General features: G+C 34.4%; 1 protein-coding gene across 1 annotated transcript; it reads left to right on the top strand.

Annotated features, from left to right (window-relative positions):
* The first annotated feature begins 5,366 nt into the window (after positions 1-5,366).
* Positions 5,367-12,118, top strand: LOC139502463 (nicotinamide N-methyltransferase-like). Its single transcript, XM_071291942.1, has 3 exons — positions 5,367-5,562; positions 10,414-10,621; positions 11,314-12,118. The coding sequence occupies exons 1-3, from the start codon at positions 5,415-5,417 to the stop codon at positions 11,744-11,746; spliced, it is 789 nt and encodes a 262-aa protein (XP_071148043.1). The 5' UTR covers positions 5,367-5,414; the 3' UTR covers positions 11,747-12,118.
* Positions 12,119-14,659: the final 2,541 nt, after the last annotated feature.

Raw genomic sequence — 14,659 nt, 5'->3', positions numbered from 1 at the left:
TTGTGAATTGTCTGGAAGTGTCTCTACTTAATCAGGTTATAATGTGCCGACAAAAACTGTGATTTAATTTAAATTTATTTATTCTGATACTACTGGTGTGTCTCAATATGTTACTGTAAAATCAATAATATCTCAATTTACAGTTTGCCTTTAAATGCTATAAATAGAAATATTCTTAGATTCTCACACATCAAGTCCATCATTTACTGCATGCCTTAAATTGTTTCATACATCTCAAGATTACAGCAGATCTAACTGAGATTCTTACTCATCAAGGCCATCATTTACTTTATGCCTTTATTTCCTATACATCTCAAGATTTAAGCAAGTTACATAAGATCTATCTAAATGTGAACAAAGAACAACAAAGTTAAATACGCGTGCTTACGTAGTTGACCATGAAATATATATTACAGTTTATTAGTTATTGTGTTGTCAGAAGTGGCTTTCACGATTCAAACTATGCCGACTTTGGCAAAACCAGCAAATTAAATATCCACTAACAAGTCATCCACAAAAATTGGTAACCACGAAAATAAATGAATCCACTGTAATACATAGACATTACCTTTTTTGAGACCAGGAAATATTAAAATTTATGCATAATAGTGGCAGCATTTTTTTTTTTTTTTTAATTGTTAACTTGGAAGAGTTGAGAATCAAGAATACTTTTATTAAGGCCTCATTTTAAATTTTGTTATGATTGTAGATACTTAGCTACTTTTGCATAGGTACTATTTCTGTACTAAAATATGTAGTACTGGAAATTTACTTTTAATATTTAGTACTCTCTTTACTTTAGCTGAAAATGTAACTATAGTAACCCAAAATCTGTAGCACCTAAATTTCAAGTACAAATCAAGTACTGTAAAATACAGGTACCTAAATATTACAATAATTTTAAAGTAACAAAATAGTACTGAATATTAAAAGTAGATTTCCAGTACTACATATTTTTAGTACAGAAATAGTACCTATGCAAAAGTAGCTGTGTACTTGGGAATAATTATATTACATGGTGTTGTATTATTCGTTGACCTTATTAGGTCATAATTGTTGAATAGATAACAAGGACAGAAAAAATATGACAGGACTGTTAAAAATACATGTATTCTAAAAAAAATTCTGACATCTTGTTCTACATGAGTTTATATGTTTGTTCAAAGGAGAGCATGAAATTAAAGGATGTTTTATTTATCATTTCAAACAAACTTTTCATTACAAGATATATTAAAATATTGTCTTTCATTTGATGAAAATAAACTTCTCCAATTCAACCAAATGTTGGGAACTGTCTTAAAAAACAATATTTATAGTGCTAAATTTTCTATATATGTATTTGTTGTGATAGTTGCCAGTTTATAAAGTTAAAGTACTTTATGTTATTATATTTTCTACATTCTACTAAAAATATTTTAAGATCTCAAAATTGATTTATTTAATTTTTGTTCAAGTAATTGTTTGTCTACACGGTATGATTTTGTTTCAATTTATACATGTGCACCTGCTTTCAACTAAAATTTCACCATGTGAACTCTTCAAATCAGATGTCATTTGGGTAATCTAACGGAAAATCGTATTTTGTGTACATACAATGTAATACTAAGATATTCCTGTGGGACGTTATGAAGTCAGATAAGAAATCGACCCCTGAAAGCGCACCTTAAGGCATCACTGACAAATCTGTTTATCAGATTTTAGAAATAATAATTTATGATCAATTCCAAAAAGATTTAATGATTTTTAAGCTGATTTTTCAATTTCAAAATCTTGTAAATATGTCTTTCATTGGTGTAAATTTTGTTCAAAGCACGAAAAAGATCCTCAGAAACGTTGAATTTATTTCTCATTAACAATTTGAATAGTTTAGTATAAATTTTCAAGTATATCAAGTAGTAGTTTAATGGAGCAGTATTTTCTCTTAAAGGAGCAGTGGTGGTAAAATATCTCAGTTTCTGAGGATGAGAAACATTTATTACAGTTATGTCCTTTAATATGTTATTCAAGGTGTATTTGTTTATATGTTGAATAAACCGTTTCCCTTTATTGTTTTCCAAGTGTTAATGTTAACTAGAATTTTTGATGTGTCATCACAAGTTTATTTAAACTTAATTTCAATTAGATTTTAAAAAAAAAAGTCATTGTGGTTCTATTTAACTTTGAAAAGTTGTGAATTTTACCTCTGTGTTTTAGTTTGTAAAAATCTGTAAGGAGCTACCTCCCCTCAGTCAATTGATTAAGGGAGGTACTTGGTTTTAAGAATAGGGAGTATAAGCCTAAAACTACAGAAAAAGTGCCAACAAAATAACTAAAAATAGGAAATAGGAGGTGGAGGGGGGATATAGAATAATGGGTAAATACTACAGAAAAATGGGTCAGCAAAATAGAAAATAGGGGGAAAAAAGAAAAAAAAAAGAATAATGGGGTTCTAAAATATACAGAATACAGAAAAATTACCTTAAACAGGAATGTATGAATAAATGACCTCCAATTTAGATCCTCTAATAGTGGAGGGCAAAATCTATCAAATAATTACACAAGTAATGTGCAACCATGCCATCATCAAAAGTTTTATGCATAAATCATAATTTTCATATATATTAATATCATTTTATAACATGTTTGAAACAATGAAAGTTGTCACTTTGAAAAAAAGTTATTTGTTATAATTAGATTGTCACAATTTATCTTACTGTCAAGATAAATAAAAAAACAACTGTATAAAAATACATCATCTTGGTCTGCTCTATAAATCTGTATGTTGGCAGTATTTTTTTGTAATATTTATAATTTGTCCACCATGACCTATATTTCATGCATGAGTGAATTCAAGCTAAAATTTGGTATGACATTGTTACCTACTGTTGATTTTTGTCATGTGCTTAGTTTGATCAGGGAAGCGGAGAACATACACAAGCATCCATCATTTCATTGTATTTAAAATTAAAAAAAAAAAGAGAATACATACATACATATCAATGTGTTTTGTTATCTTATATCCCAACTCGTCCGGCCAAGGAAAAAAATTAAAAGTTTCAGGTCACATATCAGAGAATGTAAGGATCAATGTTACTAATATTCAGATCCTGTCACATGCATTGCTGTTCTGTATTTGGTGTAGAAGACCTTTTTGGATCCTCGTTGTACTATATTTGGTGTAAAAGACCTTTTGGGATCCTCTGGCTTTGTTATAATGATACATGACTTCACAAATTTGAAGGCTGATATTTCATTGGCTGATGTAATAATTAATACAACAGAAAGCAGAACAGAGCTATCAGGTCCATAACCCCTAGTTTTTGGTGGGGTTTGTATTGCTCAGTTTTTTTATGTTATGTTTTATAGATATAAGAAGATGTGTTATAAGTGCCAATGAGACAACTCTCAATCCAAGTCACAATTTGTAAAAGTAAACCATAATAAGTCAAAGTACAGTCTTCAACACAGAGCCTTGGCTCACACCCAACATCAAGCTATAAAGGGCCCCAAAAATGACTATTGTAAAACCATTCAAACAGGTAAACCTCAGCAACAAACGACAACCACTGAATATATCAGGTTCCTGACTTAGGAAAGTTACAAACAATTGCAGTGGGTTTAAATATTCTAATAGGTACCAACCTTCACCCTTACCTGAAACAACAGTGTAACATCACAACATTGAAAGACACAATGTAAATACAAAATCTATAGAAAAAAAGGATGAGATGTTTTAAAATGATATTAAAATGTTTCGTAACCTGTTGTTAGTCTTTTGATCTTTTTCTTTTTTTGGCCATGGCTTTTTCAGTTTATAACCGACTTCTGAGTTGAATGTCCCTTTGGTATCTTATTTCGTCTCTCTTTTATAAAACAATTTTAAAACCAGGTTCATCAACCATTTTCTACATTTGAAAATGCCTGTCCAAAGTCAGGATTATGACAGTTCTTGTCCATTCGTTTTTGATGTGTTTTGTCGTTTGGTTTTGCCATGTGATTAGGGACTTTCCGATTTGATTATCCTCTCAGTTCAGTATTTTTGTGATTTTACTTTTTCCTTGTAAGCTAAGGATGGACACAAGATCTGTATTTAAATCAGATTGATAGTTGATATTAATGAAAGTTTGAGCTGTAGGTCACATTCGGCAATCCTCGGTAGAATCCGCTACTCTCCTTCTATCTTAGATGAGGGTACGGAATCGGCCGAGTTGAGACGAATGCTGTAGGTCATTAATAGAGTGATGGAAGTAAAACAAAAAGACATCTACAGTTTGGAATACTTTTGTATACAGTATTCAAATGTTTGATAGGACTTAGTGGCCGAGTGGTCTAAGTAGTACCACAACTGAAATCACTGAGGTTATGAGTTTGAACCCTCTCGTACAGTTGCACCTAATTCCAATCTTAATCTAGGATTGGCAGATTTTCCTCCAAAAGTTGGTGGTTTTCTCGGGGGGGGGGGGGGGGGGGGGGGGGGGGCTCTATACTCCCCCCAACAATAAAACTGACACCAACGAAATAACACAATTCTGTTGAAAGTGGCATTAAGCATCAATTAAGTGTTTAACAAGTGTCTTTACAGTATGTTAAACTTCAAATTGTACAGAAAAGGTGTGAATAATTGAATGAAAAACTATCTGCAATATCATTTTACAGTACCAATTTTTCGGCACCAGATGCACATTTCGAGAACTAATGTCTTCAGTGATGCTTGAGGCCAAACTTTCCTTGAAAGTCAAACAATTAATGCAAACGTTGAAAAACTAATAAAACCAAATTTAACATCAAAAGGATCACTGAGGGTAGGAGTGCCTTTTACCATCAGTCGTCAAACGGTTATTTTTGGCTACTGGTAGCGTCAATTTTCCGGTTAAAAAAATTACCGTGAATCGTCAAAATATTTTTATCGTGATCTGTCAGAGGTCTTAATCCTAATTACAATTCTGGAGCAAACATTTAAATACAAACAAAGCAAGCATACCGACCAAACCTCGGAACTATATGCATTTGGAAAATAGCTTCAACTAAATCATATCGTCTTTAACCAGTCCCCCCCCCCTGCATTTTAGGGCCTGATTTTCTTTACCACTTAACCGAATATAGATTATGTTAGCTGATTCAAGCAATGAATTTGTTTAAGACCTCGACTGGGCTTTCTTAAACAAAAGGGTTAGATCCGAGGTGGTGAATGATCGTAAATGATACTACTGAACGTTTAAGCTTAATAATTTTATGGAATTTCAAAAACAATCGGCATTGGTGAAAGAGAAAACAGTTATAGTTAATTTTAAAATGTTCATGGCTTATATTAGCTACGCCACTGTCTGCAGCTGTCAATCAAAATACAAATTAAAAAATATCACTGCTCAAAGGGAGACAATCTCTCATCTATCTAAGATCTAATGAACTTTTTTGCGTGACCTTTCCTTCACGAAATGTCGACTTTGACAAGTACCGATTATTCTAATGATTTCGACGTTAATTGGTATATTAACTCGTACTATTCTGCAGTTTCTGGGTGCCATGAAGAAGGAGATTTCCTGACCTTTGTATTAATGGCACTGCATGATATCTTTAAAGCAGGTAAGTTAAATCTGTAATATCCCGTATTGTGTATTTATATATTTTGTAATGTACACAAGTGTGGACACATATCAATGTGGATAGTATGTTTGGATGTTTGACAGTGTTTTTTTATGGCCCCGCAACGAAGTTGTCGGTGCCATATAGTTTTACCCTTGTCCGAAATTCCGTCTTAGATATTGGCTGATTTTAGGTATATGAGTTAACCAGGATGAGTTACAGATCAAGTTTACGTTTCGTTCCGCTCCACTAATTTTTTGCCGAAATTACGGGCTTTGGACTTTGAGAAATTGTTGAAAATCACAGTTATACGGACTTTTTTTTCTAAACGCTTTCAGATATTGGGCTGATTTTTGGTATGTGAGTTAACCTTGATGAGTTACAGATCAAGTGTATGTTTCGTTCTGCTCCAATAATTTTAGCCGAAATTACGGGCTTTGGACTTTGAGAAATTGTTAAAAATCACAGTTATACGGACTTTTTTCTAAACGTTTTCAGATATTGGGCTGATTTTTGGTATGTGAGTTAACCTTGATGAGTTACAGATCAAGTGTATGTTTCGTTCTGCTCCAATAATTTTAGCCGAAATTACGGGCTTTGTACTTTGAGAAATTGTTGAAAATCATAGTTATACGGACTTTTTTTCTAAACGCCTTCAGATATTGGGCTGATTTTTGGTATGTGAGTTAGGTCAACCTTAAGTTTCGTCCCGCTCCGCTTATTTTCGCTGAAATTACGGGCTTTAGACTGATAAATTATTGAAAATCATAGTTATACGGATTTTTTCTCTATTCCCCTCCAGATTTTGAGCTGTTTTTTGATATGTGAGACTACCACCATGATTGTGTCCACATGTGTTTATATTGATATTGCAGATTTTTCAACTTTTTGGGACGGGGCCTTTCGTATCGCTTTGACACATCTAGTTTAATGTACACACGACATCAAAACGACTAATGGATTTTGTGTTGTTGACTACTTTCTTTTTAACACATGTCTTTTAAGTCGTACCAAATAATGCAACGGTATAGGACATCTCCGAAAAAGACTGAGCATATTTATACCCCCGCTTTAAAAAGGCTGGGGTTTATTGTTTTATCTCTGTCCGTCCGTCTGTCAGTCCATCAGACATTCCGTCAGTCCTTCTATCCGTCCAATGAATATCTTTCGTCGTATCTTTCTCAGGAACTGCAATACAAGGAGCATATTTTGATCCTGACTTTAATGGTCAATTGCAATCTGGACATCAACTTCCTTAAACATTTATTTAGGGTACTTTGGGGATTCTTCCTAGTCCAATCCCCTGACCATGATCGTGCTAAATGACATCCTAAGTTAAAAGCTTAATTCTGTGGTGTTTCAATCAAACTCGGCATTGATAAAAGACTGGGGGAAAAATCGTAAGTGACTAAAAATTGTATATAAAGTGCATCATTTATCTTTGTGATGATCTTATCTTTCAAGGTTAGGTAATACAAACCATATTTTTAGAATTCTTAGTCTGATATAATGTTGTTTCAGTTACTAAGTAATCAACTACTCCACGAGTTTCAACGGGAAAAAGGTGGAGCGACAAAAAAATATAAGATACATATAACTGTAAACAAATTCTATAATACTATATTTTTTCAAAAGCAGAGCAAGAGCTAGATATTATTTATTTTTCTTTTTTTATTGACTTCGAATATGTTTTGAGTTCCACTTTATATCTGTAACCGATGAACAGGATTCTAATTAGAAACCCCAAGTTTCTGGTGGGGTTCGTGTTGCTCCGTCTATAGTATTTAGTATTCTCATCTTCAAGTGGGGGGGGGGGGACAGGCTGTCCCACTTTCTAGATCAATGGTCTATGATAACTTCAGACAAGTGGGTACTTTTGATTTTACTGAGGGGATTGGAGCTTCAGTTTCTAAAACAGCCTCCTGTTCCAATCAATCTGTCATTGACAAATGATTCTCGAAAGAATCAGTTGTTACAAGACGAAGTAAACATTCTTATTCAGAAGGATGTGTTGGAGGAGGTAAATCCTCCTTTTTATTCCCGGCTGTTCTTGGTTCCAAAGAAGAACGGGAAAATGAGACTGGTTCTAGATCTTTCTGTTCTCAATCAGTACCTGTTGGTTCCTCATTTCAAACGGAAGCCAACTGGTAAATAAGGTTAACAGTTCATTCGGGAATTTGAACAACCTCTCTAGATTTGATGGACGCATATTTTCACATCCCAATTTCTCACAAGTTTCGTCATTTCCTGAGATTGGTTTGGGCAGACAAGGTTTACAGTTTCAAATTCTGCAGGTGGTGGGTTTCTTGTTTTCAATCATAAACGTCATTCCACTAGGACGTCTACACATTCGTCCAATCCTGTGGTATCTGTCGGAGTTTTGGCACCCAATTTCTTAGTTGTGGGAGGCATGTATTCCAATTCTGCCTCGGTTTTTACTTCATCTTCAGTGGTGGCTTCAGGAAAAACATCTCAAGGGAGTTTTGTTGGATCCTCCAAACCCAAGCATATCTTTGTTCACAGATGCGAGTCTGATGGGTTTGGGAGCTTATCTGGAGGGCAGAACAGCTTCAGGCCTTTGGTCAGGTGCTGAGTTTGGGGAACATTTCAGTCCTCTAGAGATGAGAGCTGTGTTTCTTTCTCTCCATCATTTTCAGGCTTTGATTCAGGGTCAGTCACTACTGGTTGCCACGGACAACTCCACAGTAGTGGCTTATCTTTAGAATAAGGGGGAACTCATTCATTTTCTCTGTATCATCTGAGAAAGGGAATTCTTCTTCTGTGTCACAGTCTCGATATAATTCTGTTAGACATGTTCAAGCCAGTCAAAATCATCTGGCGGATGCTCTCTATTGTCCGCGTGTTTCAGTGAACACGAAATGGGGAATTTATCCATCAGTGTTTCAGGAGATCACTTTTCGTTGGGGTCGTCCTCATATAGATCTTTTTGCAACCAGTCTGAATCACAAGTTGGAGACTTACGTTTCTCCCATTCCAGACGAGAAATCTTGTGTAGTAGATGCTATGACTCTAAATGGTTAAATTCTGTACTTGGTGTCAGTCGAAACAGATTGATCCTTTCACAGTTACTGTCCAATAGTTTATCTTTTTGAAGAAAAGGGTTTCTCTCCTTTTACTATAAAGGGACATAGATCTGCAATATCCAGAACAATATCTCTTTCAGGAGTCTTTGTGGATAAAAAAAACTTTTGCCTTAATAGACCTCGTCAAAGGCGTTTAGTTCCTTCTTGGGACTGAGGTTTAGTTTTGATAGTTCTTCGGTTTCCGGCTTTTGAACCTTTACATTCAGCCTCCTTCAAATTTTTATCGTATAAATATGTTGTTTTCTTATAGCTTTGGCTAATGGTCGTAGAAGGAGTGAGATTCATACCTTGTCAATATATGAGTCTTGCCTCCGCATTGCGGCTGATAGGACCTCAGGTACTCTTCTCAATGATCCTTCTTTTTTAGCCGATAACCTGGTTCTGGTTTAATTACTATCCCTGCCTTACCTGCCTCTGCAGATACTCAGGTTTTGTGTCTTGTGAGAACTTTGTTTTTGTACATAGTTTCTTTAGCGGCTGGTTATTCTAGCTTGTTCATTACTATTAAAAAGGGAATTTCTGACATTTCTGCTAAAACCATTTCTACCTGGATTTGCAATACTGTCATTTTGGCTTTTAAGTCTGCTTCTTCTGAAGTTGTAGCCGTAAACATCAAGTTAAATCACATGAAGTCAGAGTGATAGAGTGATATGTCGGAAATCGTGTCAGCTGGTTTTTGGAGGTCAGATATTGTCTTTTATAATCATTATTTACGGTCCATGCCTCTTCATTGTGACAACCTCTATTCTTAAGGCCCTTTAGCTGCTGCTAAACAGGTTGTTTTTCCTGCTCATAGTGACGGAGGATTCAGCGTTTCGTTAAATTCTGTTACCGTATAGCCGGTTATTTTCGCGGTGTGAAAACTTTCGCTTATTTTCACGGATTGAACAAAATCGCAAAAATAAATTCTGCAACTTTAAAAGTGCACATGCAAAGGTATTGATAAAAATATTTGAATCCGCCAAAATGATAATCGCAAAATTTTACACCCGCGAAAATAACCCGCTATACGGTATCTAGATTTATGAAGATGAGGTATTTAATGTAATAAAAATCAAATTTTTAGAATTAAAATTTAGTTTTGTAAATTGAATACTAACCTTCATAAACAGAGGTCCCCCTCCCCGTCATCCCCTTTAGTGCCTGGCATTTCAAGGAATAAATGATAAAGGTTTATGACGCGCTGATGTCAGGTGGGAGAGGTTGTCACTGGTCATGGTTATTTTTTCTGGCTGGTTTCCGGTTGAATAATGCAGCGAGTGGACTGATATCTAAATTTATGAAAGTTAGTATTTGATTTACAAAACTAAATTTTAATTATAAAAATTTGATTTTTGGCTTTTGTCGTTCCTGAGTATAGGTGTGTCTAGAGGTGCAACTAGGACGCAACATGTTTTTACAGTGATTTTTTTTAAATTAACCATCAACTACAAAAGTTGTTTTTTTGTCGTCTTTATTTGGACTATTTGTATGTGTCTTTGTTGTATCTTTACACAGTTATGGCTGCTGGATCCGATTTATTGTCAAATTAAGGTTGTGAAGTTTTGATATTTGTCTCAGATGTTCGGACTCCTCAGTTTTTTTTCTCTATACGATACAAGGTACAATAGTTTGCCCCATACCACGCATTTATCTATTCATATAAGATTCAAGATGAAGATATATCCCTAAAAGGGATTCGGGCGTATAAAATTGCCATTTCATCTGAATTTTAGATATAAAATTGCACAAAACATTCTCTTTCCAGGCAATGTCCATGGAAAAACTTTGTTAGATATTGGTACTGGTCCAACAATTCACACCGTCATAAGTGCATGTCCATACGTACAAAATATAATACTATCGGATTATTCACAAGTTAATAGAGACGCCTTGGGAGATTGGAAAGAAGACAAATTACAGACCGGAAGTGCATTATGTCAATTTGTGCTAGACATTGAAGGTGGAAAGATTCAGTAAGTTTGAGATGTTAGTTAATTTGCCGTTTCAGAATCTACTGCATTCTGGTTATTCAGTTGTTTTCAAAAGCATACAACAACACGTACGTTGTGATTGGATAAAAACGCACTTTTCAAACAATGCCTCGATGTTATTTTCATTTTGTGCATCAGTGTACGAACAATGAAATTACCTATAATCCTTTATATTTTGAAACGGCTTATTGAGCATGTATGTTTCATATTAAGAATCCGTACTGAAATCAATCGCGAGGACGTATTCCAAAATCAAATTGTTTTTCTAACTCATACACATAGTTCATGACAACGTCACTCCGATGCACAGGAAAACAATAATAATATAACTCGTATTTTCATAGTTGTAACATATATGAGTGATATTATAAGAATTGAATGATTGTTTTTGTAATTTTACAGGGTGTCAAAGTGTTGTTTGTGTGCGTACGTTTAATATGAGGCGCGTAACAAAATGTGCTTTGATTATTGTGGGTCAATGATTTTGTATCCCAGTAAGATTACAAAAAAAGAAGCATTCAATTTTTAATTAATGTGCATGTAACCATTAAATCCCCGCATTTTACAACAATTCTGCACACAACTTCATGTAAATCTTGTTTGATTGAAGCTAGATCTTGTTTTTCATATTTCAGATATAAGAAATCAATCTTAAAACGGTCTTTGTTTTTCAGCAAGACAGTCCCTGAACGATTTGAAGAGATTCGACAGAAAATCAGAGAGATACTTCCGGTTGATGTGAACAAATGGCCTCCAATACAGCTTGGAAACGATTGCCCTGATATAATTGTCTCAAGTCTTTGTTTTGAAGCAGCATGCCTAGAGGTTCAAGACTACAAGAAAATAGTTCAGAATGTTGGTCGTCTTATGACCCCAGGCTGCCATCTAGTTGTAATCGGAGTATTAGACCAGACATTTTACAGAGTTGGTAATTTCAGATTTTCTTGTTTGAAAATATCCGAGTCTGATTTAAAAGCAGTGTATGCAACAAATGGATTTGACATAAAATCTTGGAAAGAATATATTCCTCCGCCAAGGAATGCAGAGGAAGCCGAATTTTCGGATTTCCAGAAAGCGTTTGTAATGCATGCGGTCAAAGTAAAATAACTTGATCAAAAGAGGAACTTGATTGACCTGTGTAACATAATAATCCGAAAAGACTAAACAAATTAGTTCACACCGAATTAGATAACACCAAGTTTTCTGGCTTCAATGCTACCACAATTTAGTTGGCACTTTATCAGTAAACAGTGTATTATCGCTTCAATAGTGCAACGATTTAGTTCACACATAATTAGTTAACATTATGAATTATACCTTCAATACTACAACAATTTAGTTCACACCAAATTAGTAAACACTAACATACAGTGTGTTGCCTTCTGGCTTTTTGATATATTTGAGTTATCATATTGTGTCGGCAAAAATTCACTATTAAATTGTCGCCAGTAAAGACTAAAATCAATAATAATTCAACAAGATTTATAATCCAATTTTACTCAATGCTCTTCAACTTTGTACTTGTTTGGCTTTATAATATTTTGATATAAGCGTCACTGGTGAGTCTTATTTAGACGAAACGCGCGTTTGGCGTACTAAATTATAATCCTGGTACCTTTAATAACTATTTACAAGAAATATTATACAAATTGAAATGTCACTTAACTGTTAAGTCGTAGTTCTCTTATATTTGATACGTTTCCCTCAGTTTTAGTTTGTAACCCGCATTTGTTTTTTCTCTATGGATTTATTAATTTTGAACAGCAGTATACTACTGTTGCCTTTATTTAAAATATCTGAAAGTCCGAACCCAGTCTTTCCTTTATCCGGAATTCTTCTCCTCATTTTTGCGAAATCCAAATGAAACATTATGTCCAATAAGTTCCCGACGAAACTAGTATGATGTAGAATTTATCAATAAATAAGGCAATAGTAGTATATCACTGTTCAATAGTCATAAATCGATTTAACTGAAACAAATCCGTTATAAACCGAACACTGAGGGAACAACTCTTTGTAATCTTATATCTTACTGTCTTATAATTAATCGTCAGTATATATATATATATAGTTACCACAGAAACGTCTAGAACTTTGAAGAAGCGAAACTTCTAGAACACAGCCGAAGTTAAAAGAGTGGCTAAAGATACTAGAGGGGCAGTCAAACTCATTAAACGATAATAAACTGACAACGCCATGGTTAAAAAATAAAGACAAACAGACAAACAGACAAATACTAGTACAACAGACATAACATAGAAAACTAAAGACTAAGCACCACGAAACACCCACAAAACTGAGGGTGATCTCAGGTGCTTCTGAGGGTACGCTGATCCTGCTCCAAATCATCTCTTTTGTCGTAAAGTTAGTTTTTTCAACCGACCCCCATTGTCAATTTCTAGATTTAAGTAAAGATATTAGGCAGACTTAACTGTGTCTTTTGTATCCTTTATCTCTTGTTCGATGGGATAGATGCGTTCAACATAGTCACCAAATTTTTAATTATTTAGTGAGAGAACATCATCTATTATGCGGAAAGTAAAGTAAAAGGATATTGCTAACTTTTTATCTTTCTTCCTAAGAAGTTCCTGTATGAAGTCAGCCTCATAATAATAGAAGAACAAGTCGACAAGAAGAGGGACACAATTGGTTCCGATTAGAATACCGACAATCTGTTGAAAAACACGTCCTCCAAACGTAACAAATATGTTGTCAATCAAGAAATCAAACATCTTGATACTGTCAGTTTCAGAGATTTTTTTTGTTTGAATCAAAGTGATTATTTCCAAAGTAGGATTTATCCCTTCCCAAGACAAGATACTTGTATCTTCGTTCACCAATTTTTTTTTTATGGAATAAAGCAATACCAAAAAGAAGGACGTAAGATATTAAAGGGACAGTCAAACTCTTTCAATTTGACTTTTAGTTGGAATGGGGAATACTTGTGTAGAAAGTCAAATGTTTTAATATTATTACAAGATGAGAGAGTGTATTTTTTTAAAATCCACATCTGATTCACGCCACCTCTAGAATAGGCAGCTCACAAGAACCTTGATGCGCGGCTATGATTGCTGATAAAAAGGATGTTAATCATTTAGAAAGGGGTTTCGTGGAGTACTTTGAAGACCTAGCAACAAGTACAGTTGTTTGTAAGGACAATTATATAGTTTTTATATATACAGTCCGCCAAAAGTTAAGCACCACCTACTTTTATTGCATCGATTTTTTTTCAAATTTAAAAAATCAATTGTTCCTCGAAAAATAGAAAACAATCATATATCAATTTTGCTAATGTATACCCTAAACAAACCACAAATATAATTTTGGTTACTTATGAAGGTTCTATGCATATAGGTTTTTCGTTCATAGAAATAGTGTAAATTACACAACTAAGAAATGGAATTTAAGTTTCACTGTGATTTTATTTTTTTACAACAATTAATCACCCAATACCATTAAAATTTTCTACACATAATCTTTGTTATGTTTGGCAAATTTAATGTCAATATTTGAGTCAATAGAATGTGTAACAACCTCATTTCCGGTAAAGTTTCATAACACGACCTATCTTTCTCGGTACAAGCCTTCAAAACTTTAGTTGAGGAAATCTGTTGCATTAAACAACAAATGCCACTTTTAAATCGACAAACTTTTGTAAAGGTGAATCTCTGCGATTGAGATTTCCGACAATGGCATCTCAGACATGTTTGATAGGGTTCATGCATGGAGTCAAGGAAGGCCAAAAATTAGTGTAAATGGCTGGTTGCTCTTTGGACTCGGTTAAAATTCTTGCCCTGTGTGGTATAGCGTTGTCATTCAGGTACAAGTGTCTTGACAATGTTGACGCAAGTGGGGGATTACTAAAATGACGGACTACAATATATTAAGGCACCAAATCTCTGTATGTCTGTCCGTTTATGTTACCCTGCAGAATATGCATTCCCAGCTTATAACGGTATAAGAAGCAACCCCGTACTGGAACACAACCAGCAATGCATGCATCCTTGTGCAAATGTTGTT

Source organism: Mytilus edulis, chromosome 14, assembly GCF_963676685.1.
Source record: "Mytilus edulis chromosome 14, xbMytEdul2.2, whole genome shotgun sequence".
Classification (NCBI taxonomy): Eukaryota; Metazoa; Mollusca; class Bivalvia; order Mytilida; family Mytilidae; genus Mytilus; species Mytilus edulis.
Note: the sequence above shows the minus strand (reverse complement) of the source record. Positions and strands in the feature narration are given on the sequence as shown.

Bases quoted from the DNA above. Each gene is read 5' to 3' on its own strand.
- LOC139502463 (XM_071291942.1), top strand. From the start codon at position 5,415: ATGTCGACTTTGACAAGTACCGATTATTCTAATGATTTCGACGTTAAT. The intron at 5,563-10,413 runs GTAAGTTAAATC...TTCTCTTTCCAG, and splicing joins GCATGATATCTTTAAAGCAG to GCAATGTCCATGGAAAAACT. The intron at 10,622-11,313 runs GTAAGTTTGAGA...TTTGTTTTTCAG, and splicing joins ATTGAAGGTGGAAAGATTCA to CAAGACAGTCCCTGAACGAT.